At 38.5% G+C, this 27,451-nt stretch overlaps 1 protein-coding gene across 4 annotated transcripts in view; it reads left to right on the top strand.

Annotated features, from left to right (window-relative positions):
• The window catches only part of PTPRO (protein tyrosine phosphatase receptor type O), a 238,821-nt gene that overhangs the window by 185,544 nt on the left and 25,826 nt on the right, over positions 1 to 27,451 (top strand). For 2 of the 4 annotated variants that reach the window (XM_025995172.2, XM_072765951.1), the window contains 7 exons: positions 3,952 to 4,091; positions 7,127 to 7,259; positions 9,184 to 9,304; positions 13,538 to 13,606; positions 15,988 to 16,071; positions 21,924 to 21,959; positions 26,080 to 26,161. In XM_025995172.2, the coding sequence (XP_025850957.1) occupies positions 3,952 to 4,091; positions 7,127 to 7,259; positions 9,184 to 9,304; positions 13,538 to 13,606; positions 15,988 to 16,071; positions 21,924 to 21,959; positions 26,080 to 26,161 (665 nt within the window). The remainder of the gene's footprint in view (positions 1 to 3,951; positions 4,092 to 7,126; positions 7,260 to 9,183; positions 9,305 to 13,537; positions 13,607 to 15,987; positions 16,072 to 21,923; positions 21,960 to 26,079; positions 26,162 to 27,451) is intronic. The other 2 variants (XM_025995173.2, XM_072765952.1) reach the window with 1 other exon arrangement.

Genomic DNA, 27,451 nt, shown 5'->3' with positions numbered 1-27,451 from the left:
TTTAGCCACTACTCCCTTTTGGTCTTCTGCCTGAGGATGGGAAAGAGGAATTATCTAAATCATACTAGGCTAAGGAGTTTAGCTGACTTTGCCTTCTTATGAGAGGAGATAGATAACAGAAGGGGGAAAACTTCAGCCAGCTTCTGTCAAGAATTTCCACACTTCTGCTCTACCAAACGGGAAGGAGTACTCTAACCCTGTACTGTACAATTGAAATATAATGAAAACTGAAAACTATATATGAAATTTAAAATTTTCTAGTATCACATTACAAAATGCTAAAAAGAGAGAGATGAAACTGAGTCTAATATACCTTATTTAACCAAATATATCAAAGTAGTATCATCCTAACATGTAATTGATTTGTGAAATTATAAATGAGATATCTTTATTCTTATTTTATGCCAAGCCTTCAAAATTCAGTCTGTATTTCCCTTTTTTAAGCTCCTTTCAATTTATACTAGCCACATTTCAAGTTCTCAGTAGCTACATGTGGCTAATAGCTACTGTGTTGGACAGTAGAGTCCTAACATTTTAATACGTTTCCTGGGGCAGATGTTGTCTTGAGTAGTGAAATTTAATTAGAAGCCCTTTCCAATCCAATTACACCTCCACTTATGAAATATTGCAGTGCCTTTCTTTGTTTCCCTTGGACTAGCTGAGTGAAAATTCTCTCCAGAACATCTAAGAAAATATACCTATCACAAAGATCCTAACCAGTCCCCAAGCAGGTGATTTGTGTATGTTATTCATTGACCTATAGAACTAATATGCATATGTCTTTCAGAAAAGGATTCAGTGGTAATGGGGAAAGTGACCTTGGCATAATCAGTTGCCCTTATATATCACCTGAAAAGAAAATTCTGTCACGTGACTGGTCAAGGGTCCCAGCCCCTTTGGAGATCTTCCTGAGGATCCTACTTACCACGTAGATCCATATTTTTAGGCAGACCCACAGAAACCATTCCTCTAGTATCCAAGTCACATTCTTTGGACCACTGGGAACACTTGTAATTCATGAGTCTTTGACTCTGCCACAGAAAGCTGATAATTTTACCAATTTGATCACTGTAGAAAAGACAGAGGACATCAAAATTTAACTCCAATGTGTCTGGTCTTGCCTGATGCTTAAATACTAATACCTCTGACTAATTAATCTTGACTATGGTTTAAATCAGTCAATAGAGGGATGTCTGGGTGGCTCAGAGGTTGAGCATCTGCCTTCAGCTCAGGACGTGATCCCAGGATTCTGGGATTGAGTTCCATGTCAGGTTTCCCCCGTAGGGAGCCTGATTCTCTGCCTATGTCTCTGCCTCTCTCTCTCTCTCTGTGTCTCTCATGAATAAATAAATAAAATCTTAAAAATAAATAAATAAATCAGTCAATAGATAATATTTATTGAACAATTGCAGGTGGCTAGTTTAAGGTGAAAGCAAAATAACACATGGTCCCTATTCTTAAAGAATCTAATAGGACCTAGAAGAATCAGGACTTTGTTCACATAGATCAAATAGGGTAATTAATAGAAGGTCAGCGAAGAGATAGATCATCAAGAGACAGAGTCAACAGATAAGGCTTCAGGGAGAAGGGAAGACTTTTTCTTGATCTCAGGATGATCCAAGGAGAAGAAAAAGTACACAGAATTGAGAAAGAGTACTGCTGGTATGAGAAAATTGGCTCTACCAAGGCAAGTATTTCTGATTCGAGAGGAATGGTGGTGAAGCTGGGTGGATAACATGTGGCCCATGTGAGTAGGATCTTTAAAACTTGGCATATTTAGGTTTGGTGCAATAGACATCGATCACAATAGATTATTATACAGATAGGATTTAACATGAGCAAAGTGGTATTTCAAGATTATTTAAGTCCTGGTTGACAAATGAAGAAAGAACTGATTAAACACAGGAAAAAGGATTAAGAGGCTGTTGTAATGATTGAAAAAGTGTGATGACAAAAGCCTGAACATGCAATATAATAAAAAGAATAGATAAAAGGAAGAGATGACAAGAATTATTTAAAAATATGCTGTCTAGGGTCTGAGAAGCCAGAGGAGAGCCTCAAACAAGGAAATGATGGTAGTGCTCTTTAGGAAGCCCAGATGGTAGGTGATTGCAAATACATATGTAAAAAAGTTGGAGCTGGAGATTAGGACTTGGGCAATGTTCAGATCAGATAGCTAAACTGAGTTTATCTAACCATCAGGAAAAAGAAATACATAAATATCCTAGGGAATCTAATCAGTTCAGGAGACTCATGGTGAGGGGCATTTTTGTCATGTGTGATTTGAAAAGAGAAATAACCAAGGTTCAGCCTAAAAATCATCCATCTCTACCCCAGACAACCTCACATTTGCCTCCAAAGATTCAAGATCTGCACAAGTCAGAATCACTGGAGGACCTACCCTCTCTGACTAATACCTAGTGACAGTTGTAAAGGATGAGGGAAATGGAAGCTGACCCCATGTTTCATCAACAGTTTTCATCAGAGGGGAAGTGAGACAGTACAACATTTGGAGGAGTATATGATTCATTGCAAATGAGAAAGGGGTCCTGACATCTGTTGTAAATTATGCCCACCCAAGACTAAACCCCTCTCTTTCCTCCTTCAACTTTTCTGCTTAACCTCATCAAGTTGCCTCTGGAAAGAAAAGAATGTTTCTTTTTTTAGTTGGGCACAAAATTTAAGTTGCCTGTGATAAATCAGGTGAAGAATGGTTCCAACATACTACCTGGTTCTGAGGAGGGCCATGATGATGATATTCTAGAAAGACGTTCCAAACCTGCCCACACAAAGATGCCCACATGTCAAAGAAGTGAAATGGCCTCGAGGGCTTCTTCAAGCACTACTGAAATCCAGGAGCTAGAGAACAGACTTGGGAGCATGGGACAAATAATTAAAAAAAACAAATCCAAGTAACAGGCAAATAGCAGGGATAGTTGTCTGACAGGGACATTCATGTGGGCAAAGTATGATGTTCCATGAACCTGACAGCTAGATACAGTATGTCCAAACAAGTGATGTTGAGGAGGTCTGACAGGATAACAGGGACTCTGGCTGCTGTGCTGGGGTTCATGCATAGTGCTTTGTGTACTGGAGGAATTCAAGGGGGAGATAACACCCAAATGACAGGGCATGGGGAGGAGAGAAGAAGAGATTGAGGAGTATGGGAACAAGACACAAGGCCACTCCCTAACACCGAGGAACAAGCAGGGGTTTGGTCTTAGGCCAACAAATCCCTTGACTCACTTACTGGAAATGAGTATGAAGGGGCACCGTTTATTTGACTAATGGACTAATTTATTGATCAAGATTAATGTCTAAAAGAATATGATAAAGAAATCAGTCCCCTAAACATTTTATTAACTATCCAGTCTCCTTCCATGAATCTTTTTCTTAAAAAAAAAAAATTGTATCTATTTAGCTTTACCACTCTTAATTTTGACTACATTTTCAAGAAGCCATTCCTCTGACTAAATTATTCCAAATGGTCTCCAGAAAAGGAAGACAGGTTTTTGGCTAAGTACCAGACTGGATGTCTCCATTAGGTGGGAGCAAACCATTTTCATTTGTGTTAGCCATTTAAGTACAAATTTTTGTTTCTCTTGCAGAAAGTTCTGTCTTATTAGGGCAGTGTAGCTCCAGTGCAGATGAAACAAAAACTATTAATAGATTATGTATATATAATAAAGCTGAAGTAGAAAACAGAAGTGTTCCAAAAAGAGAAGTATAAAGTGGAAGGGAGAGAAGAAGGCAAAATATTCTGTCTTCCAAGTTAGGTGACAACTGTATTTGGACATATTTCAAAGCAATATAAAATTTCGATGGTGCTCTTAACTACCTGTATTTGGGTTGGGTTTTTTTTTTTTTTGGTCTATTTTATCCTGCCAATCAATGAAAGAAGAAAGGATGCATTAAATTAAATGAAATTTTTAAAACTCTGTCTTTGCTCAGAACCAGCTCCTCCAAAATCCCTGTTTGCCGTGAATAAAACCCAGACTTCAGTGACTTTGCTGTGGGTGGAGGAGGGAGTGGCTGATTTCTTTGAAGTCTTCTGTCAACAAGTTGGCTCTAGTCAAGAAACAAAACTCCAGGTACTGTACATTTTTATTCTCTTTGTCTGAGTTCATTTTGGTTAAGGCTAATTATCTGAGTAAATCGAAGTATTTTATTTGTTTAAACTACAGAAAATGGAAAGTGTTCATTTGCACTTTTGTGTTTCATTAACAGAAATTAACAATAGGCTTACAGCAAGCCTTAAATATAAAAACCAATCTGCCAAATTGCAAAGTTTAGTTTCATCTTTGCATTTATCTTTTGTCCCTAACCCCTAGTCACCCCGGGTCATACTGAGAACTGAAATGGATTCATTTTTCCTATTGCCATTAAATCGATCAAAGGGATAGACACTGCCATATAAAATACAGTTTAACAAATATGAACTGATTGCCAGTTATGTGAAAGGCACTATGTGTGATACAAATGGCAGAATCAATACTTGGCTTTAACATTTTTTTCGTGCAGTTATAGATATTACATCAGTCTAGAAATAATTAAAGTAAAATGCAAGTGCCATAGAGAGATCCATTCTACTAAGAGAATTTAAAGAAGGGACTATTTCTAGTCAGTAAGGAGGACAATTTTGCTTGAGAAAATGAAGGCTGAGAGAAATGATTGTTAAAGCTTTAGAATCGTAAATAACAGATAAAATTACTGCTGAGTTATTCACCAGGTCAAACTGAAGGAAAGGAAAGAGATGAACCAGTAGCTCCAAATGTAACAAAGCCACCAGAATAAAATATTTTTCAGCCAGACATGGAAGGAAAAGGTCAAGTTTGTGAGGGATGTCACAAAATCCAGTGTACAGACTAATTCTATGAACATGAATAATTGATGCTTTTTAATAATGCAGTTCATAAGATTGAAAAGAAGAAAGGATTTCTGGGAGTGGGAATCTTTTCATACGAGTGTTAAGATAATTTGCTTTGATTTCTTTCCCCTTTTGATATTTTCTTGTACAAACTTATCTCTTTTTGATCTATACTGAGCAGCTTATCTTTTTTTTTTTTTCTATTCTAAGAATGCTTTATGGAAATAACTGCTTTGCCAGTAGCGGATTTTCTTCTCTGCAGCTATAGTAATGTCTTCCCCTAAGAAAACAATGGTTATGCAGCTACTTACTACAATGAGAGTCTTGCTAGCAAAAGTCTTTCCTTAGAACCATTCTTTTATAGAACAGTAAAAGAGGTGGAATTGGAAATAAGTGCTGATGTCTCTCTTTTATTTAGGCAGGAGTGTTTCACATCCCTGTTTTGAAAAAGAATGTTATGCTGGCTCATCTTTTTATATTGTACTGTGGCACTTGTCACTGGTCTAACCATTAGCCCATCAAACTAACAATCTGTTCAGCTCAAGAATAGTTTAATATTAAATGCTTTTGAGAACACAAAGTCGCTGTGCCTTTGGTGGATGCTGTTTAAAAGCTGAGAAAGCAGGGCACCTGGGTGGCTCAGTGGTTGAGCGTCTGCCTTTGGCTCAGGTGGTGATCCCGTGGTCCTGGGGTTGAGTCCCACATTGGTTCCCTGTGGGGACCATGCTTCTCCCTCTGCCTATGTCTCCGCCTCCCTCTCTATGTCTCTCATGAATAAATAAATAAAAATAAAATCTTTTTTTAAAAAAAGCTGAGAAAGCAGACAAAGGGGGTAGTGTCCTTAATATACAAAGAGCAATTACAAATAGAAAAAAAATAAAGACCAAGAACCCAAAACAAATATTTCATAGAAAATAAACTCAAAGATTCTTAAACATATGAAAAGATAATCAAGCTCACTAGCAGTGAAAGAAATGCCAAATAAATCTACAATGAGGTGCAATTTCCACTAATAATATTGGAAAAACTCTAAGAGTTTACAAATATATTGGATTGGAAGGAGTGTAGGGGAGAACAGGTGTTGTCACACATTGATGGCAGCAGGATAATATGGAAAATTATAGAAGACAATTTGTCAGGGTGCCTGGGTGGATCAGTTTGTTAAGTGTCTGCCTTTGGCTCAGGTCATAATCTTGGGCCCCTGGGATCTAGCCCCCGCTTCTGGCTCCCTACTAGGTAAGGAATTTGCTTCTCCCTTTCCCTCTGTCATACACACTTGTGCTCTCTCTCTCTCTCTCTCTCTAAAATAAATAAATAAAATCTTTAAAAAATGAAAAATAAAAAAGAAGACAATTTGTCAATAGCTTTCTAAATGAAAAACATAAAACTTTTGGACTCATCATTCAACTGCTGGGAATATGAATACCCATATATAAGTGTACATTCATGTGCATGCACACACACACTGGTTTTGTGTATGAATATGTATGTGTAGGGGATCCCTGGGTGGCTCAGCAGTTTGGCGCCTGCCTTTGGCCCAGGGCATGATCCTGGAGTCCCGGGATCGAGTCCCACATCTGGCTCCCTGCATGGAGCCTGCTTCTCCCTCTGCCTGTGTCTCTGCCTCTCTCTCTCTCAGTCTGTGTTTCTCATGAATAAATAAATAAAATATATTTAAAAAAAGAATATGTATGTGTATATATGCATCACATATAAATATATTAAGCGAGAGTGTGTCCATATATGTTTGTTCCCATGACCTAAAATTATGTTCACTGTAGCATTGTTTGTAATAGCAAGAAATCAGAGACAACTGAAACATTCCTCAGTAGGAGACTGGTTTAATAAAGTATGACCTTTCAGTGAATGTCTACACAGCACTTAGGAATAAATCAGCTTCTCTGTGCTGATGTGAAAAGAGCACCAAAATACACTAATAACCAGGTAAAATATAAGTAGCATGATGTGTAAACCACGTTATCACTTAGGTTTTGTTTAGTTGTATCTAATGTTTTTACATCCATAAAATATAGATGGGAAGGGGAAAAAAAATCCCTAATAACCACAGCTCCTTCCATAGAAGAGAACTGGATACATAGAAGGCAGGAAAAGAAGGAAATGTTTTTCACTGTTATCCTTCTGCATCTTTTAAATGTTTTCCTCTGCTTGTATATTACCCACTCAGCTCTGAAAAAGACTAAAAAAAAAAACAAAGAGATGAAGATGATATAACATCCATCTTATGTTCTGCATCTCCAGGAACCGATTTCTGTTTCTTCTCATGTTGTGACCATCTCCAGCCTTCTTCCTGCCACTGCCTACAACTGTAGTGTCACCAGCTTCAGCCACGACAGCCCCAGTGTCCCCACATTCATAGCCGTCTCAACAATGGGTAATTACTTGAGTTCGTGGATCTGGTGTCTTTGGAAAATTTATCTTTCCAGGTTTTCCTCCCATTTTCTTTTCAAATATATGTACTTTATCCTTTTAATAGAACCATGTTCCACTGAAGCAGTCCAGGCTTCGGAGTCAGGGAGCCCTTCACTGCACTTACTATCTATGTGATTTAGGGAACCATATTTATTGTGTCTGAACCTCTGTGTTTTCATCTGTAAAACTGGAATCGTAATATATGTACCTCGTTGAGCTGTTCTGAAGCATAGAAATGAAGTGTATAAAGCCTTAGCACACGCTGGTGAGCGCTAACTGCTACCATCAGACCCACGGTCCTCATCTGCTTCTCCAGCAGTGACCACAGTGTCTTGATGGACTTGGGCTCATCTGTTGTCACCCTGACCCTTAGCCATCACTGATCAACCAATGACAGTACTAAATTCCTGAGTTAAAGCAGTAAAGTTTCCTATTAAGGCAAACTACAAGTGGGGAAATTTGCAATTAATGAAAGGTCTAGAATAATGGTGCTTCTTTTTTCTTCTTCTAAGTTATATTATATGTGTTACTCCCCCATTTGTTGGGGTCTGACTCTGCAATCTGAGACCCTCCATGAAGTCACCTGTAATATAACTACTCCCAGTGTCACATGATCCCTTTACTGGGTGTATTTTCATTTCTGGCATAGTCATCATGTATTTAGCCACTCTATTCAGTGATAACTAGACTGGCCTTTTGTTTGTTTGTTTTCTGTTTTAAATTTTTATTCTTCCAGAAAAGAGGACAAAAATGGACCTGAAAAGTTTATTAGTGGTCTCTCACCTCTATGTTCTTGTACATCATCCTAAGTATCCTTTCCTGCTCGCTGTTCCTTGTCATTACTAGAGCAACCCACTGAAACAGGTGATATTATTCAGCTTATTTACAAGTGAGGAAAATGAGGCCCAGAGAGACAGACAAAATAGCTTCTCCAAATGGCAGTCAGTAGCCAAATGAACTTGAAAAAGATCTCCTGACCATGAGTCTAATGTTCTTTCTGTTCAATTACTCTGCTGGTGAACAGGAGTCGTGCTGGCCCAAATAGGCCATGGCAAATACAGAAAGTCTTAGAGACTGAATGTACCGGCCAGTTCTGTGATTTTATGATCAATGCAGAGGATGGTATCATGATGCCTTTTTCTGGTCCGTCTCTGATTAGGAGTTTTACAAAAACATTTGACATGTATTCCCTCTTTTAATACTTCGCTCTTCCATGTAGGGTGATGAACTGCACAATGTGCAGGTGCCGTAGCAGTCCTCATATCAAGCACCTGGAAGGGACGCAGTCCCTCATCTTAAGGGCCCCACAACTTACTAATAGGTTTGATCTCTTGAGTTGTGCAGATGGAAAACCTCTCAACATATGGTTACAGATCATCAGAATGCCTGCTGCTAGCGACGTGTTAAGTGCTGCGGCAGATGGTAGCTCGCTAATGCCTTTTTCATACACGTTATTAGTTGTGAGCGAAATATACAGTTGTGCTTTCTGACTTTAAAGTCAGAGGCGTAAAATGAAAAACAGACACTCTAAACTTCTGGAAATATTAAACAGTAATAATACATGATGATGACTTCTAGATTTTTTTAAATTTTCAAATGAATTTAAACTATGGTACAGGCATTATTCATAGTTTATAGTTTTCCTTTATAAGAACATTCTGAATGTAAGCCTTTGATGGATTCATTGTGCCAAGCACCTGAACACCATTTGTCAGTCTACTTTACTAGGTTATATTTGACCAGGAGGAGGTCATTGTCGGCTTGGAGGAACATCATTGTTGCTGTTATTGTCATCATTACAAGTTCAGTGCTGTTGAAAATCAATGGAAAATGATGAGCGGTTCTGTTAATTTCATGTAATGAAAATGCATGGTTTTTCTCTTTAGTTACAGAAATGAACCCCAATGTGGTAGTCATCTCAGTGCTGGCCATCCTCAGCACACTGTTAATTGGACTGCTGCTCGTGACCCTTATCATTCTTAGGAAAAAACATCTGCAGATGGCAAGGTAAATTTGGTTGCTCTTTTACCCAAGGGCTTTAAAATATATTAATTTATCCTACATGTCTGCTTTTGCAGACCTAAATTGTTTAGCAGTAAGTTCAATTTCAGTTTCCAGTGTCTGTTCTGTGTGTTTTCTAAGTAGACTTTTAAATATTATTTGAGGAAACACCGCCACTGAAATGACCATGCAGAGGATTGTTTACACTGATTCAGACAGCTTACTTTCAATCTTGTCGTTTTAGGAAACCCATACAAAGGGATCCATTAATGCAATGGATTATTTCAAACAGATTTTGGAGTAAAATAAAGATCTCTGGCTACTCAGTATGATTAATAAAAGGAGTGAATATAAGAGACCACAGGAAAGAAAAAAAATCCCTCTCTTCATCAGTTCTGCCAAAGCTGTTTTATCAGAAGACATTTGTAGGGTTTATGATTAGGTCCATTTGAGGTCCCCTATTAGTTTTGTTCCTACTACTCAGAATTCAGGCAGTTCTCATTTTTCTTGCAGCTAGAAGAGACTTCTGATTTATGATTTTAGTGATTCCCTATTCCTTTGACCACGGATGCATTTCTTATCAAAGCACTTTCTCAAGTACTTTCCGTGGTCCCCCATATTATCAGAACAATCCATCAATTCTCTTAAAAACTGTTGCTTAGTCGAGTACTACTGGGCTTGGGAAATTTGATTCGAATTTATTTTTACTCAGCGTTAGCCTGCTGAACTGTCAATCAACATCCTTCTTCTTTCTCAGAGCTCTACCTGTTCAGAAATAAATTTATCCATCCAATAATGATCTAATCAGTGTCTTAGATGGCACAATTAAGTAAAAATTAGACATCCAAGCTGTCCACTAGGAACTTAGAATGTAGCTGGAGATATATACAGAAATGAATATATTTAAAGGTATAAGCTGGCCTGCCCCAGAAAGGAGATAAAAGTAGTAATCTATGAATATAGAGAAATTAGTTCTGAATATGAAAATCAAGCTTTTTGAATGTTGGCATTTAAACAAACCTTAGAAGTATAGGGAAGAAGATGGCCAGAGTAGAGAGCTGTAAAATTACACTCCTTGGGATCAAATCCTAATTTACAATCTATGTAACCTTGTGCAGTTCACTGAAACTTCATTCATTCATTTAATAAATATTAATGCACACCTGCTGTGGGTCAGACCCTTCCAGATGGTTGGGATACGACAGTACATAAAACCGACAATAATTTCTGCCTTCATAGAGCTCATAGTCTAGTGGAGGAGATAGACAATAAATAACACTGATAAAAGTAAAAAGATCACTTGGTATGTTAGCAGACAGTAAGAGAAAAACAACAGAGCAGAGTAAGGGAAATTAGCAGTACAGGTATGGAAATTAGCAATACAGGTATGTGGAGTATAGACTGGAGCTCTGAGAGGTGCATAGGTCTCACTGAAAGGATGATATTTGGGAAAATATTTGAAGAATATGAGGAGAGTTAGCTATGTGTTTTCTGGTGGAAGGGTATGCCCAGTAGAGGGAAGAGCCAGTGTAAAGGCCCTGAGGTAGGAACATGTTCAAACAGTAACAGGAAGGTTAGTGTGGCTAAAGCAGAGGAAATGAAGGCAGGAATAGCAGGAGATGATGTCAGATCACATAGAGGTTTGTAAGCCCTAATAAAGACTTTTGCTTTTATTCTGAGTCAAGCCATTGCAGAACTTGGGGCAGAAGAGACGACTTACATTAGAAAACAGTCTGTGTTTTTAGGCAAAGCAGGCATATTGACGGCGGCAGCCATTACAGGAAGCAAGAGATGGTAACGGTTTAGTCTAGGGTCATGCAATAAAGGTAGGGAGAAATGATCAGATTCTGGATATATTTTTTAAATAGAGGCATTTGCTAAGGGGATTTGTTAACAGATTGCATGTGAAATGAAAATGAAGAAGGCTTAAAAGTAACTCCAAGATTTTTGGTTCTAGCAACCGAAAGGATGGAGTTGCCATTAACAGAAATAGGAAATTGCAGATGAGGATTTCAGAACTGGGGGTGGGGGGTGGGGTGGGTGGGGGGAGCAGGGAATGTCAAGACTTTGGTCTTGGAAATGTTAAGTTTAAGATGACTGCAAGTGTAGGTGTGGAGTAGGCAACTGAACGTGAAAGTCTGGTATTCAGGAGCAAAGTCTGAGTTGAAGATCTAAATTTGGGAGTTATTAGCATATAAGTGCTATTAAAGCTACAGACTGGATGAAATTCTCCATCACTGGAGGGAGAGCATGTAAATGAGGGAAGAAGACCCTGGATTAAGCACCAGGACAATCTAATATTGAGATTTTCAGGGAGGAAAAAAAAAGTTAAGAGCAAAGGAGACTGGCCGGAGGCATCCGGTGGAGCTCAAGAAAAACTAAGAGTATATAGCCTGGAAGCAAGAGAAAGAATGTATATCAAGAAGAAATGAGAATAGCCCCTGCATTAGTGGATGGTTAGGAGCAATAATGCTGTAATTGGGAAGCATGCAACAAATGTTAACTTTAATAGTAATTGTGGACGGGGTGGTAGTAGGTGTGGTAATGGAAATCATGCATTTATGAGGGTACTATTGTTACAGGAGCGTTCTTTGTGGTGCATACAGCAAAATACTCAGAAGTGGTTCTACTTCAGCCAGCTGGCCATCAGAGCAGAGATTCTTAACATTTTTTGTGCCGTGATCCTTTCTGGCATTCTGAATAAGCCTGTGGCGCTCTTCCAAGAATAATATTTTCTTTCTAAGTGCATAAAATGAAATACATAGGATTAAAAAGAAATTGCTTATATTAAAATATAGTTATCAGAGTACTTAAAAAGCAAATTCATTACATGCTTTTTTATTAACATGTTAGATAATATGTAGTAGGGTGTCTAATAACTAACTCAAAATTTCATCAGAGTGATAAATGTGAACAATATTTCCGTATCTGCAGCAGGTCCATTACAGAATAACATCTGCAGTTTCCATGGTTAGCAATCTCGCAAGTACTGATGATATTATTGTGGCTTGTTGCCTACTTTAATAATTAAAGGAATTGCTAAATTTCAGTTAGAGGTTGTGAAAACAAGATGTGCTTTCCCCCCAGTATGTTCATGGAGTCCTAAATTCTATCCTTGAACCCCAGAATAAGAACCCTTGAATTACAGGGCAAAGTAAATCTTATATATGGGAAATTGACAGAGAAAAATTGATGATGGGTAGTGTATACACAGCATGATATAGCAATATATTAGCATAATTTTCAAAGAAGAAAACTGTTTTTAGAACATTATAAAAAAGGCACCTGGGTGACACAGTGGGTTAGGGCTCTGCCTTCAGTGCAAAGTCGTCCTAAGACTCTCTCTCCCTTCACCTCTCTGCCCTGCGTGCTCTCTCGCTCATGCTCTCTCTCTAAAATAAATAAATAAATAAATAAATAAATAAATAAATAAATAAATATTTAAAGAACACTGTAATGAGAACAGGCAGATAGCTAAAGTGATTAGCAGATGTGCCAATAGTGGCAAAATCTCTGCTTCAATTCTGAGGAAGTCAATCAATTTCATATTGGGGGAAGGAAATGAGATGCATGCGCCCCAGTGAGCTGTGTTGTTTATCTGTGACGTTAGGCAAAGGGGAAGAAAGCCTGAGAAGATGTTTAGCTTTGTCCTCCACTTCTGGGGAAAAAAAATTAACAATATTTTCTCCTGGAAGCTTAATTAGCAACCTTTTGTGTAAGAGGCATTGCATAAGCCAATCTGTTTCAATATGTATCACTCTTTTCACTCTCGTTTCAAGTGACATGGGCATCCCAACATGAGGGGAATATGTGGGGGGAAAAAATAATCCAACTTGATCCATCATCATTTTAGAGAGGAAATCAAAATGCTTTAAGAACCACCCCACAAAGAATATGTGCTAAAAACAGAAAATCCTCCGTCTAGGAGGCTTTGTAAAAAATATTACATCCCAAGTAGTTCAAAGATTTGTGTTAGGATCATGAGTGCCCTTTGGAAAAGATTGTAAACCAAATCCTCTTGGCCTCAACTAACTTGATTAGGGCATGTGCAACCTTATGAAAAAATTTTTATCTTTCTATTTTGCATTGAACATGAAAGAACAACACATGGAACTTATATTAGCTTCTGAAAAAAATTTTAATGCTATGATGATAAGCCAGTAAAAGCTTTCTTTTATGTCAAGGTCAAAGAGTGCTCTGTCAAGCAGTAACCTTGATTTTGTGGTTCCTTTCAAACAGGGAATGCGGAGCAGGAACTTTTGTCAATTTTGCATCTTTGGAGAGGGATGGAAAACTTCCATACAATTGGTGAGCATTACCTTGGAACAAGCCTCTAGATAGGTTAACTATTCTGTGTGTGCTCCTAACTTTATTTTACTATCTTTTGAGGATAAACGGTTTTGTCTGATTCTCCTTTCACAATTTCGGTGATAGCAGACTTTCAAGGGTTAGATTTTCTTCCCTGAATGTATTAGTATATATAGGTTTACGATAGTTATGAAGTAGAGAAATCTCTTAGTCTGCTGAGAATACGAGTCATTGTTTCTGTTCAAAATCACATAGACATATACAGCCCCAGGCTCTCAGCTCTAACACTTACAGGTAAATAAGTATCAAAGCCAGTAAAGTCCCATAGGGAAAACCCGCCTATTTTTCCCCTATGCTTGAGTATTAAGGACCTAGAGGGAGGAAGTATTTGGAGGATTAAGAAAGCATTGTCAGGAGATTAAATTGCTTGACATTATACCTTAACAATGATACATGAGAATTACCAGTCCTATCCACTGCAATGGATACCCAACAAAACGGCTAATGAAATAACCGTTTAATATAAAGCCAGCACTGCTTACATGGTCCGGTTGGTTTCTTTTGCAAGCCACCATGCAAAGCACATTTACTTAAACGTATACATTTCATGTTAATCTTTGGCAAGTAAGTGATCTCTTTTTTCCCCTTGTTTTCCTAATTCCCCCAAATGGTGATCTTAAAGAAATAGATATGTGAGACTAGAAACTTTATGTAATCAATGAGGGAGGGAGGGCTTTAAATGGAATATAAATTCTGCTTAAGTGGGCATCTAGCAGTGGAAAGTCTAGTTGACCTAGGATTCTTTTTAACAAGACAATATATTGTACTATTTTTTTAATTTTAGCCTGAATGGGATTTTGCTATTAAACTATAACTAATTCAACTGTGAAGAAAGAGAACCCATAAACCCTCAATGGTAAAAAGTTAGTACACATTTCTAGGTGTGTTCAAATATATTAATACCCTTGCCAAGATGAAGAGACTGATTCACTGATCCTTGTGTCTTGTCTGGCTCACCTTTTCAAAAGGCCCAGTCACAAAGCAGGGGAAAACAGCCCATCAAGGAACTGATCCAATACTTGGGACTCAGGATGGCTATGCATTGACTAACTACACAGTCACAATTGATAGAATATGGGAGACCAGCTATAGGAGAGCTAAAGCAAAAGAAAATTCACTTCAGGACCTTTCTAGAAAATCTAGAAAATTCTGCTCCTGTTCTTGGCAAAGGCAGTTTTGCCAGCCCCAGCATTTTCTGGATGACAGAGCAGATATCTCATGGGAATTTATAGTATCTAAAGTGACAAGGTAATAGCATTCCTCCCCCTCTCCCCCCAACTATCAGAATAGCCATAGGTGCAGCCACAGGACATTTTAAAATCTACATTAACGAATCTTCTATGTGACATGTGGTATGAATACCTGAATTGGATACTCAAACCATACTTTTTTTTTTTTTTTTAATGATAGTCACACACACACACAGAGAGAGAGAGAGAGAGAGAGAGGCAGAGACATAGGCAGAGGGAGAAGCAGGCTCCATGCACCAGGAGCCCGATGTGGGATTCGATCCCGGGTCTCCAGGATCGCGCCCTGGGCCAAAGGCAGGCACTAAACCGCTGCGCCACCCAGGGATCCCCAAACCATGCTTTTTAAATCAACAGACTGAACTAGAAGTAAAGAACAACAAAATAAGTTTGTTCCCACTCATCTCAGTATTAGTCAGATTATGGACCAGGCAGTTTCATGAGCTACTTGTCTTGAACAAATGATACCTGAGCATCTTACCATAGCTCTGTTTTTAGGGTTATTTTTCTGCAATGATGTATTAATTAAAACTAAAAATAATATAGGATGTGACACCTAAGAGTGAAATTTTATAAGAATGTGTCCCAGAAGCTTGAGGTCTTTACCAGAATCCGTATAGGCGCAAATTGACCGTTGGTTGATATTTCCTCACACAAGCTGCTGTTAGCGATCAAATGATGTTATACTGGTTCCTTAAAATAGTTTAAGCATGGAAAGGGTAATAATATCCAAGAATAAGACTGGAGATAACTAATGAGGCATTTAAGAGCCTCGTTTAACTGAATGTAAAATGTAATCACCTAATAGCAGACTAATTGACACAAAATAAGTTGAAAGAAATATATCTGATTACAATACGGATGCGTGTGAAGAAAACTGGTGTTGGCAATATGATAGCACTTAAACCCTCACGTTTCAATTTCACAGAATGGAATAATATTTAGTTGTAATTAAGATGCTTGTCATTTTAATTGATCCCAGTAGGTAATTTACTGATATCTGTTCACAGTTTATGTTACTAACTCTTGCCACTTTTTCATCTTTACATCTGTTATATCTATTAATGCTCACAGGCGTAGGAGTATATTTGCTTTCTTAACCCTGCTACCCTCATGTCTTTGGACTGATTATCTTTTGGCATTTTATATTAATCCTTGGTAAGTGATTTTTTTTTTTACTCTTTACCTAACACAAAGTCTATAAAGTTAGCTCTCCAGAAGTAAAACCAAAAGGAAAAATTCTTTTTAATTATTTGATATGTTTGGGCAACATCTAAAATTATTTATCATGTATTGAAATGGATTACAGTAGTTAATGGTACCAAGATGCTAACTAACTATAATGTTTTTCCAATTAAAATTTTCTTCTTGGGTTGTTCTTGGCAAGCTTTTCTTGCACTTATTACTAGTCATTTGTTTCTTCATTCAGTCAATGCATTGGCTTCTCATCTTTGTAAATGATGCTTCCTATTTTCCTTATCATCTCCATCCATTAGAGAGCTCCACGTTTCCAAAAAGGAAGAAATGCATTAAGGTAGAGAAGCCCATAATACTGTACTCTGTGTTTGGGGTCTTAGTGTTTTCATAGTAATGCTAATTCAATGAATATTGAACAACTGACTATTTGCAAGCCTCTTTGTATAATTATCTTACTTAATTGTCCCCACAACTCTACAGGAAGTATCATCAGCCCCATCTTAGAGACATAGAAATAGAGGTTTAATAAGACTATCTTAACAACATACTACTATATAGAAAATCCGAATTCTGACCCCAGGTATCTCTGAAACCTATTATCTTCTGCAAAAAGCAGCTTCCTTTAAATTCTTATTTTCTTAACTTTTAAATCATTTTAATTATCAAATCTCAAAAAGTATCCTTTTCAGTCTGTTTAAAAGCTAATAACAATAATCTTGAAATCTGAGACTGACAAATCTAGGAGGACTGTTTCCTTTCCTGAGGTGCAGGAAAAAAGGCAGTGGTTTCCTAACCAAAAACAAAAATCATTGTCCCGAGTATCCACAGTGTTTAGGTACTAAATTATGTACAGACGGATCCAGATATATGGACAACTTTAGAAGGACTCAGAAAAAAAAATCAATAAAAATAGTTCATGAATTGGAAAAATGACTCATGGGTGGGGAAAATGGGGGAAGAGTGAAAGATGAGATGCAATCTGTAGTTATTTATTCAAAAGAGAGTTGATCAAATGTTCTTTAGCTCCTCCAAGGACAGAATAAATATCTGGCAAAGTTAGGATTTAAAATTACAAAAAAGGACTTTCTCACAGTAGAGTTTGTTAATACCAGAATTTGTGGGGCTTTTTTTTTTTTTTTTTTTTTTTTAGAGAGATACTAGAGGAAAACTGTTGCAATATGGGATGTGTTAAATAATGAAGTCAGAAATGGGTCCTGGATGATGAGGACCCGTTTGCTGTTATTCGAAGTTGGTTTTAGTAACATTTTTGGGTATAAGGCTTCATCATAGTCAACACAATATTTAAAGCATTTGACATCAGACAGTACTCAGGAGTGAGTAGTGCATATAAATTCTGTCTTGATCTTCAAAATATGCATCACTTTTCATTCAACATCTACTAATCATTCTGAAGTAGTCTACCTATCATCAAAATACTTGTAGCCAATACCCTTCAAGTACTCACCACAGATTTCAAACAAAAGAAAGATGCATTTGGAATCATATTAATTTTGCTACTTAATTCTGACTTTCCCACAGTTTTGTTTTTAAGCTTCTATCAGGCCTGTGCTTTTTTGCATGTCTTTCTTAATAGGTCCTCCTGATGAACACATCTTCAAATTCCAATAACCTTTTCAAGGTCTGCTATAGTACTGATCAAATAGCATGAGACCCAAGTTAGGGAGAAAAAAAAACCTTCAGTAGTGTGTTTGTTTGGTTGGTTGGTTGTTGTTTGTTTTTTTTTTTTTTAAAAAAAAAACAAAACCCTTCAGTCATCTTTAGAAGAATGGTCTTGAGACTATAAATGGTTATCTCCAGGTAAGAAGAGAAGGCAAAACAGAGCGCCAGGCTATCACTTTCAGTAAACCATATGCTTATCAAACCAATGAAAATAGACTGAACATAAACTCTGTTTTCAGCCTTCAGCTTGTGCTATGTCAGATATAAAAGAAGTAAAATATATGATCAGCTAGCCTGGTACTTACAAAGCCACCAGGATTCCCTACTGTTCACTGCTTTTCTCTTCATCTAGTAACTTGTGCATGTTTCCACCTACTTTCATTTGCTAGATAGCCATTTTTAATCCTCCTCCAGTTGTGTTTGTCTTCCTATATCACCTAATCTGTTAGGAACCACTAGAAATAACAGAGCCACCTGTCCTACCTTTTTCCTCATGCATGGCCTGGTTCTTCTCTAAACTGCCAACTTCATGGGACTATATGTTCCTGTTAATTGTCAAATCCGCTTGAAGAGTGGTTTGTGTGGCAATCAAGAGACTCTTTCTCTCTCATAGTGTTGCTCAAATCTCTTCCCAGGTGGTAGCAAAACCAAAACAGAGCACCAGTGCCCAAGTGCCTTAGTCTCAAGATGGTACTTTGCCAGGATTTCTGGCTGCAGTCATCTCAAATCATGTTTCCTATTCAGAGAAAAGCATTTCATTCTGACTAGCTCAACCTGATTCATCGTTTCTCTCTTTTTATTAACGCCATAGTCACCTCATGCTCTCTTCAAGTATTTATATACTAGCTCTAAATCCTCAACAGTTGTCATTTTTAAGCATGAAGCCACATTTAGTTCAAACTGCTCATCTTTCCTCCTGGTTATTGCATATTTTATTCCGAAAATGACATAACTCTAAACGCCTTTTTAAGCTTTGGGGATGATTTCTGATTAGCTCATGAAAGAGTAAGTAGTGCTTATGAAATTGGAGACATTTAAGGTATTTGGAGTTTGTGTTTCTGGGAGTTTGTTTGGTTGGTTTTAGTCATTGTAAATCCCATGTGCATATTACCACACCTCTGCCATTACCTCTTTTCATATTCCTCTTTGCAATGAATTCCAGTCTGGCCAGCTTTCCAAGATGTCATAACCATAAAGAACTTACACCTCTTAACTTCTTGAAGTCGTTAGGATTTTGAACCTGACCTAGCTAATACAAGTGAAAAAGAAAATGTAAAGACCCACAAGATTGTGTATACATGTGCATTAACTGTATGTCTGACATGTGTTATCATTTATTCAAAAAATCTTTTGTGATGACAAGATGACACCCTAAACCTCACCTCAAGTGTTCTCTGTAACGTGCATACATACTAGCTCTTTTGTAATGCTCTGAAGTTAAAATGGCTGGCAAAACTTTAACTTACATATGAAAAGCGAATTGCCCCCCTGATTTTAGTCCTAGAATTTGCACAGTAATTGAAAATGTAGGGAAGCTCCAGCAGCTTCCCTATGCAGTTGCTGTGCAGTCTCATAATTCAGTCCTGTCCTTGTCCCACCCCCTGAGGGTATGAGAACCCTATGGAACCTTTGGAAATTCTGCAGAATCTAAGCAGAACATAAAGGCAGTACCCACGTCATGAAGACATGCACTTAAACATACACTCATGGCCATAAGTCATTCAAAACATGTGGTAGAATTTTACATTCTATGGAAAGTTCATTCAATCAGTGAATGAGACTGAAAGAAAAATAAGTGCCTGTCTTCCAGGAATCAGGTTTCTACACAGCTGTTGAATAGTAGCAGTTAAATATTTCAGTGCTGAATTTATTCAGTGTCACTCTCCCACATACATTTGTTTCTTTCCAGTTTCCCTTAGAGTGTATTTGGATAGGAAAGGTTTGTTTTGGTTTTTTTTTTCCCCACTCCCAATCACAAAATATGTTGGCAGCCTCCTGATTTCACCAAACTGTTAGTTCTCTCAGCTAACATTCCTCTGTCATAAAGCACCGAAGTCATTAGCTCCCACTATACAAAGTGAATGTGGCATTTCTAAAGTTAACTACCTTACTCCCATAAGAGCTGAGTAAAAATTTAAAAGGTGTTCTTTAAGGTTCCTAAATGCCTAGATGATACAGCTCTTTCCAACATTACAGTGGTGTTTTGAGAGGATGAGAGTGAGGCAAAGTAAAAACTGGAATGTCTATTCCTTCTCAACCCCAAATATGGATGACAGAGGATGACGGAGAAAAAAATAAGGTGGGAGCTATTAAATGCTTTGTTGTCACTCAGAAGTGGGGAGAGATAAAAACTACCTAAAACCAGGAAGTGAAAACCAGAAACACCACTTGCCTGAAAGGATATTTCCCTGTATTCTCTGCCCTCATTATTTCCTGCCCATCCATCAGTTCCAGTTTCCGAATCTAGTACCAAACTCCTCATTAACTAAAACTGGGGGAACATGGCAAAGATGCTTTGTTTCAACCTGATTAAATAAAAATTTGTTGAGCACTACTGTGTGTCCTATTAACTGCACTCAGCTCTGGGTTGGGGTGGGGGTGGGCAGCGAAGGACTGACTAGCACGAGCACATATGCAACCAACAGGCACTGGGAGAAATACTCCATGAATAAAGTGTTACGAGAGCACAGAGGAAGCAGTGCTTCATTCTGCTAAAGCCTTTCTAGAAATGAAGGTACCTGAACATTCATAGTTTTTTTTTTATTTTTTAAATGATTGTATTTATTTATTTAGAGAGAGAGAGTGAGCATGAGCAGAGGAAGGGGCAGAGAGAGAGAGAGAGACTCTCAAGCAGACTGCACTGAGCTTGAAGCCCAGTTCTGGCGTTGATCCTACGACTCAGATCATGACCTGAGCTGAAATCAAGAATCAAGAATCGGGCACATTAACCGACAGAGCCACCCAGGCTCCCCCACGATTTTCAATATAAATAAATGCTCTGGCACATGAGCACACTCAGATCACACTGGTTATTTACTACAGATTGTTTATTTTCTGAAAGTTTGAGTGCTTCCATCCAATATTTAAAGACCTTGGAAAACTTAATAATAATTGTCACATAATAATATCAATATTTATCATTTATATAAGACAATAAAAATACAGTAATGAAGTGTTTCAGCAGATACCATATTCTCATTCACTAACTTAGGTCAGTTACCTTACTTGTTGGTTGAAAACAATTACCCTAAATATCCCCTAACAATGTAATTAATTGAAGCATACATTAGCATTACATGTGTCTGACTTACAGAGTAGTGATGAATATAGAGCTAATAAGTAATAGGTACAGTTCTTCAGATAACTTAAAATAGGTCAAAATTGAATAAGAAAAATGCCGTAGTAGAATTCTATAAGATACCTGCCTGGACTTCTGGGTGGCATAGTTAAGCATCCAACTCTTGGTTTTGGCTCAGGTGGTGATCTCAGGATCATGAGATTGAACCCCACATCAGCCTCTGCTCAGCACAGAGTCTGCTTGAGATTTTTCTCTTCTTCTCCCTTCGTCCCTCCTAATTGTGCACTCGCTCTCTCTCAAAATAAATAAATAGATCTGTAAAAAAAAAAAAAAAAAAAAAGGAAAAATGATACATGCCAATGCTGATAGGACAAACTTACATTCCTAGGAAAAATGGCCAAAAGTTTCTTTTAGTCTTTGACAACCAACATGCCCACCCTCCCGGGCATTAGTTCTCTCTTTTATTCCCCAATTCTTTCCTTCTTGCATTTAGATCCTAGAGTTTTCAGGCAATAGATGCTTCTAGATATTTATAAAACACTTCAGCAATCTAACCACTAGTTGTAAGAGATTATATTTCTAGAATTCAGCATTTGGCAAATCTGAGACATAAAGTGTAAGTATGTTCCTGTAATCTAATAGAGTTTTTAAAAAGTGAATCTGAAATCATTATCTTCTCATTTAAGGAAAAGTAAACACATCGGAGATATGTTTAATGAAAATTAAATAAAATTGAGGTACCTGATGTAATGATTTGAAGTTCTCCAAGTTTAGTCATGATGTCAATCAATTCTTTTGCCCAGATAAACCTTTCTTTTTTTTTTTTAATTCTCAGGAGTAAAAATGGTTTAAAGAAGAGGAAACTGACTAAGTAAGTTTTTTATTATTATTGAGATATAACTGACATACTACATTGTTTAAATCTAAAGTGTGCAATGTGTTGATTCGATACACTGATGTTAATACAGTATGATTCCCACCATAGCATTTAGCCAACACCCTGACCATGTCACATTAATTATTGTTTCATTTTGTGGTGAAAAATTTAAGATTAATCTTAGAAACTTTGAAGTATATAACACAGCAAGTTTTTATTATTTATTTTTAAAATATTTGATTTTAAGAAGTTCTTCATAAGATCTTAACTTTGCAAATTAAAATGCCTATCTTCTGTGTTTCTCATGAATAAATATATAAAATCTTTAAAAAAAATTTTTTTTAAATAAAATGCCTGTCTTCAAATAGAAGGGATGCTTAAGAAAGAGGCAAATGTAGGGGTGCCTGGCTGGCTCTGTCAAAGGAGCATGTGACTCTTGATGCCAGGGTCATGAGTTCAAGTCCCATTTTGGGTGTAAAGATTACTTAAATAAATAAAACTTTTTTTAAAAAGAAGCAAATGTATATTACAATAGCTAGACTATTATGTGTTGGCATGTATACACATATGGACGGCAGTGACCACTCAGAAAGTGTATCACAGAGAACAAGTCAGGAGTAAGGAAAATTGCCATCATATGAAAACTGAGAAAGAAGGCATTGTTAGGAATTATAAAAAGTCTTATAGAAAGAGGTCTGTCGTTCTAAATCTACAAAAATATCTAATAGCTACATCAAAGTTGTACAAAAACCTTTGCCATTTTATACTTTGAAATGCTGTGCTTGGTGCAGGGAAAGACTTTTACTCTATTTGATATTATAATAAGTACTTTGAGAAGTGCTGTCTCAGGAAATCTCTATAATAAATAGAAAAGAATAATTACTGTAGCTAGCCTATAGTTTCGCTTATCTACCGAACTGCGAAGTCATAAGAATTAAGATTCTGATGGGCGAAAATTACCCATCAGTTGATTTCAAAAGCCTAATTAGACTGTCACCTCCAGGCATATAAAGAGTAGAGCATTTCCATACATAGAGTTCATCCTTGATACTTGCCAAGGATAAAATGTTGGTGAATTAATAGGAGGCGAATAAGAGTTCCGGCCAAATCTGTGGCATTCGTGCTAACGGAGGGCCTAATGCCCCAAAAATGTTGATGCAGAATATTTCTCTTTTTTTTTGTAAGATTTGTTATTTATTTATTTATCAGAGACACAGAGACAGAGGCAGAGACACAGGCAGAGGGGAAGCTCCCCACGAGGAGCCCGATGCAGGACCCGATCCCCAGGCTGGGATCACGCCCTGAGCCAAAGGCAGACGCTCAACCCTTGAGCCACCCAGGAGTCCCCAGAATATTTCTATTTAGCCTTGATGGGCATACAGATATTTTTTTCGGCACATACAGATAGCAATTTTTTTTTCCTAAATATATTTCAAATCAGTCTGTGTTCCATTGACATGCATCATCTGACGGGGGAGAGATAAAGGCAACTAAACCAGAAGAGAGGTCCTGTCACCCGGGAAGAATGATCTGACAGCAACAGAAAGATTTTGTGGCCCCCAAATCGTGGTTGCATTGTTGGGTGAGGCAGAGAGGCATAGACTGGAGCATGTAGACAACCAGCTCTGTAGCCCAAGAGGGGAGACTTCTCTTGGACTTCCTCCTCTCCAGGCCTGGCAAAGAGAAGGAGCAGGAGAAGCAGGACATGGACAGACGTCTGGGTAGAGCATAAGAATGGGAGAGCCTGTGCCCAAGCCACAGCGTCATGTCACGTCACATCAAACCAACTTCCTCCTTCCTTCTTCTCATATTCTTTCTGATCCTCCCTCTTTCTCTAAGAGCCAGTTCTTGAGGGGCTCCCCCCATACATTTCCATTTGCTTCTTTCTCTTTACCCTTTCTCTTTCCTTCCCGAAGCCACCCTCCTGCCCCCCACCCCCTGCACCATATCTCCATGGCTCCTCTTTCCTATCTGTACCCATCTTCATTTCACCCCTCTTTTGCTCCACCTTCTCTTTTCACTCTTCCACCTGAACCTTGGTCCTCTTGACCTCTGTTCCCTCCCAGTTTGCTTTTGCTCCTCCTCACCATCCCCCTCCTCTCCCTGATGTTCAGTCTTCAGTTTCCTGGCCCTTCCTCTGTCTCCCTTTACCTTTTGCTTTTTCTAACACACCAATATTTTCTCAGCCTACCTTCCTATTCGAGCTTCTGTTCTCCTGATAACAGGATGAAAATTGGGATCGTTAAATCAATGTGCTGCTCAAAGACAACAGCCAGAGAGTGCAGGTGCAGGTCTCATGGGGGTTCATTCTAGGATAGGAGCCCCCATGTTTAGCCTTTCTTTTAGAAGGATAGCAATTTTGAAGGGGGAACAGCTTTTTTTTTTTCTTGAAGATTTTATTTATTTATTCATGAGAGACAGAGAGAGAGAGAGGCAGAGACACAGGCAGAGGGAGAAGCATGCAGGGAGCCCGATGTGGGACTTGATCCCGGGACTCCAGGATCACGCCCTAGGCCAAAGGCAGGCGCTAAACCACTGAGCCACCCAGGCATCCCGGGGGGAACAGCTTTTAACCAGAAGTCGTTCTCCCTGGGTGCTAGTCAGCGTTCTACTGCTGAGTCGCCACATGATCTCGGACTATTCACTTGACTGTCTTAGCTTTGGCTGTCTCACCTGAAGCATGGAGCTAATGTTGCCGATGTCTACCTCGGGGAGCAGCCGTGCAACATAACATATGCAAACATGTATGCACTGTGGTGTGTTGACACAAGACATTAATGCTATTAAGTAAAACCATTAGAGTTTAATTATAACTCTGGGAGGTGTAATACCCTTTAAAATGTCCCAAAATCTTACCATAATCAGTGAGATTGGCTAATGAACAACTTTAAACAATGACTATTAAGTACTATGTATTTGCTAATAGACATAAGATCACATCTAGAGGATATAAAACTGAGTAATTTGCAACAAGACTAGGGAAAAGGCCAGCTGTGTGGATACTGCCAAGGTGGAAGGGCTTGAATTGGATGACAGGGTACAGCATCCTGCAGAAGCTGAGGGAACACGTTGGTATAGGAGGCTCTGGGAAGGATAGGCAGCTACAGAAAACTATAGGAAATAAAATATACTTCTTATTCACAAAAAGGAGGGAAGAGATAAGAACTTTGGCTATAGATACAGAAACATAAGCTCAGATGTGTTACCTGATTGTACCTTTGAACCATTTTGATACTTTTATAGATACACAAGCCTCTAAACATGGCTCTCTAAGAGGGAGGCCCTAGGAGCTCTCTAGATATGTGCTTCATCACACTGACTCTGCTTCTGCTCTGAAGACAGTGTAGCTAGCAATACAGTGCCCTATAGTTGCAAAACGGTTTAAACTTATCAGATTCTTGGGCAGCCCGGGTGGCTTAGCGGTTTAGTGCTGCCTTCAGCCCAGGGTGTGATCCTGGAGACCCGGGATTGAATGCCACATCGGGCTCCCTGCATGGAGCCTGCTTCTCCCTCTGCCTGCGTCTCTGCCTCTGTGTGTGTGTGTGTGTGTGTGTGTGTGTGTGTGTGTGTGTGTGTGTCTCGTGGATAAATAAATAAAATCTTTTTAAAAAAGAATAAACTTCAAGGTTTCTTTAACATACTGTGTGTCAACCTTGTAAGGTAAGTATGACCACAGTATTTTATAGATGCAAATGTTGAATCTCACAAGAGTTAGGTAAGTTTTCCACGGTCATAGAGTAAGTAAAGTAAAAGCATGTCTCAAACAGTTCTTCAGATGCCAATCCTTTGTTCTATCCCATAAATCAGTTTTCTAGAGACAATATGCATACATGTATATATGTAATATGTTATTGCTAGCATAAGAGCTGATTGAAAATCTAGAGATCTCTCCCATGTCAAGGAATGTAATATATAAGGCTCTCTCTTTAATCCCAACATCTTAGGGACTGGTAACTTTAACACACCAAAGCAAGATGAGTGCTTAACCTTGGAGAAGTAAAGTTTCTTTTTTCTCCAAGAAAATTGTTCATGTTCAAAAAGTGTGGCATGAAACAGTCAAAATATCTGTCAGCCAGATTTTTAAAACATACATTTTTGTGTGTGTTTGATAAAGCCCAGTTCAACTGGATGACTTTGATGCCTACATCAAGGACATGGCCAAAGACTCTGACTATAAATTTTCTCTTCAATTTGAGGTGAGTGGACCAAGTATTTCCTACTTTCTATGGTAGATGAGGCATGGGACTTGGCAGATGGGCACTGGTGTCATTTCTCTGTTCACTGGGCTGTACTTGTCATCTGGTTCATGATGGTAATTGCACTAGGGGTGTCTCACCTGCTGGTTCAGACTGAGGACATCAACCCTTTGCAGGTCAGGGCTAGGGTGACTCCGGGGGAGGAAAGGAGAACAGATGTGGGTAGCGGGGTGAACAAACACAGTTATAGGAGAAACCATCACTGAACATCAGTGCAATTGAGTATGCAGAGGAAAGCAAGGCAGGGATTTAGGTGTGAAAGAGAATTTCACTTTCAGGGAATTTTTAGTGTGTTTCTTATGTCACTTAGGCCACAGTAAGGGTAGGTGGTGGTTGAAATGGGCTCCCTTTGTCTTCTGGGCACAGAAGAGCCTGGGCAGGCTGGGAAGGGTGTGGGGATCCTTTTATAGCTGTCGGACTCCTGGTGTTCTGCTTCATATTTCTTTGTGAGGTCTCCTTTACTTTTCTTGGGGAAACTGGGAAAAGACTTACACATGATTAATGTGCAAGAAGGAAAAAAATGGCAACACCCCCTTTCTCTGAAGCACGCATATTCTTTGAGTCCAAGACCACGTTTCAGAGTAGGTAGAACTGAGTCAGCCTTGGATCTCAGCAGTGTGAGGACTATAACTGGTCCTCAGGTGTTCTTCCCATATATTTCACAGCTCAGGACAGTCTGAGTGGCCTCATCTTTCAGGGTCCTACAGCAAGGCTCAGGTGGTCTGTGATTTAAGGAAACCAGGGAAAAGAAAAAGATAAGGTGATAAATTTGGAAATGTTTTCTTAGAAGTGTTTTGTGTGAAATGCCAGGTTGTTGAATGTAGCTGCTCTCCCCTCATTATACATATTCATTTCTTCTTTCCCCTCATCAGCTGATAGCCCCTCATACCTTAGGTCTGCAAGAAGCAGCGGAAGTCCTGGTGTGTATGTACTAAGAGGGAATTTAAGGATGAGAAGAGCTTTACACATAACCAAATACAAAGCCCCCAAACTACCATCCATGCCATCAGAAATTCAACAGAGAGCCTGGCTCAGTTATCCACTGCACACAAGTGTGCAAGAAGTTGTAGATGCTACACCAAATGCTATAGCTCAACTTTGGTATGAACTAGAGATCTATGGCAAGGATGGCATTTCAGGGGAAAAAAAGGAGGCTTTCTATAAGAACACATATGCCAAAACTCAGGAAAAAAAATAAATGTCTGGATAATTCTGATAATGGTGAGGAAA

Source organism: Vulpes vulpes, chromosome 8, assembly GCF_048418805.1.
Source record: "Vulpes vulpes isolate BD-2025 chromosome 8, VulVul3, whole genome shotgun sequence".
NCBI lineage: Eukaryota > Metazoa > Chordata > Mammalia > Carnivora > Canidae > Vulpes > Vulpes vulpes.
The sequence above is the reverse complement of the archived record's forward strand: the minus strand, read 5'-3'. Positions and strand labels throughout refer to the sequence as shown.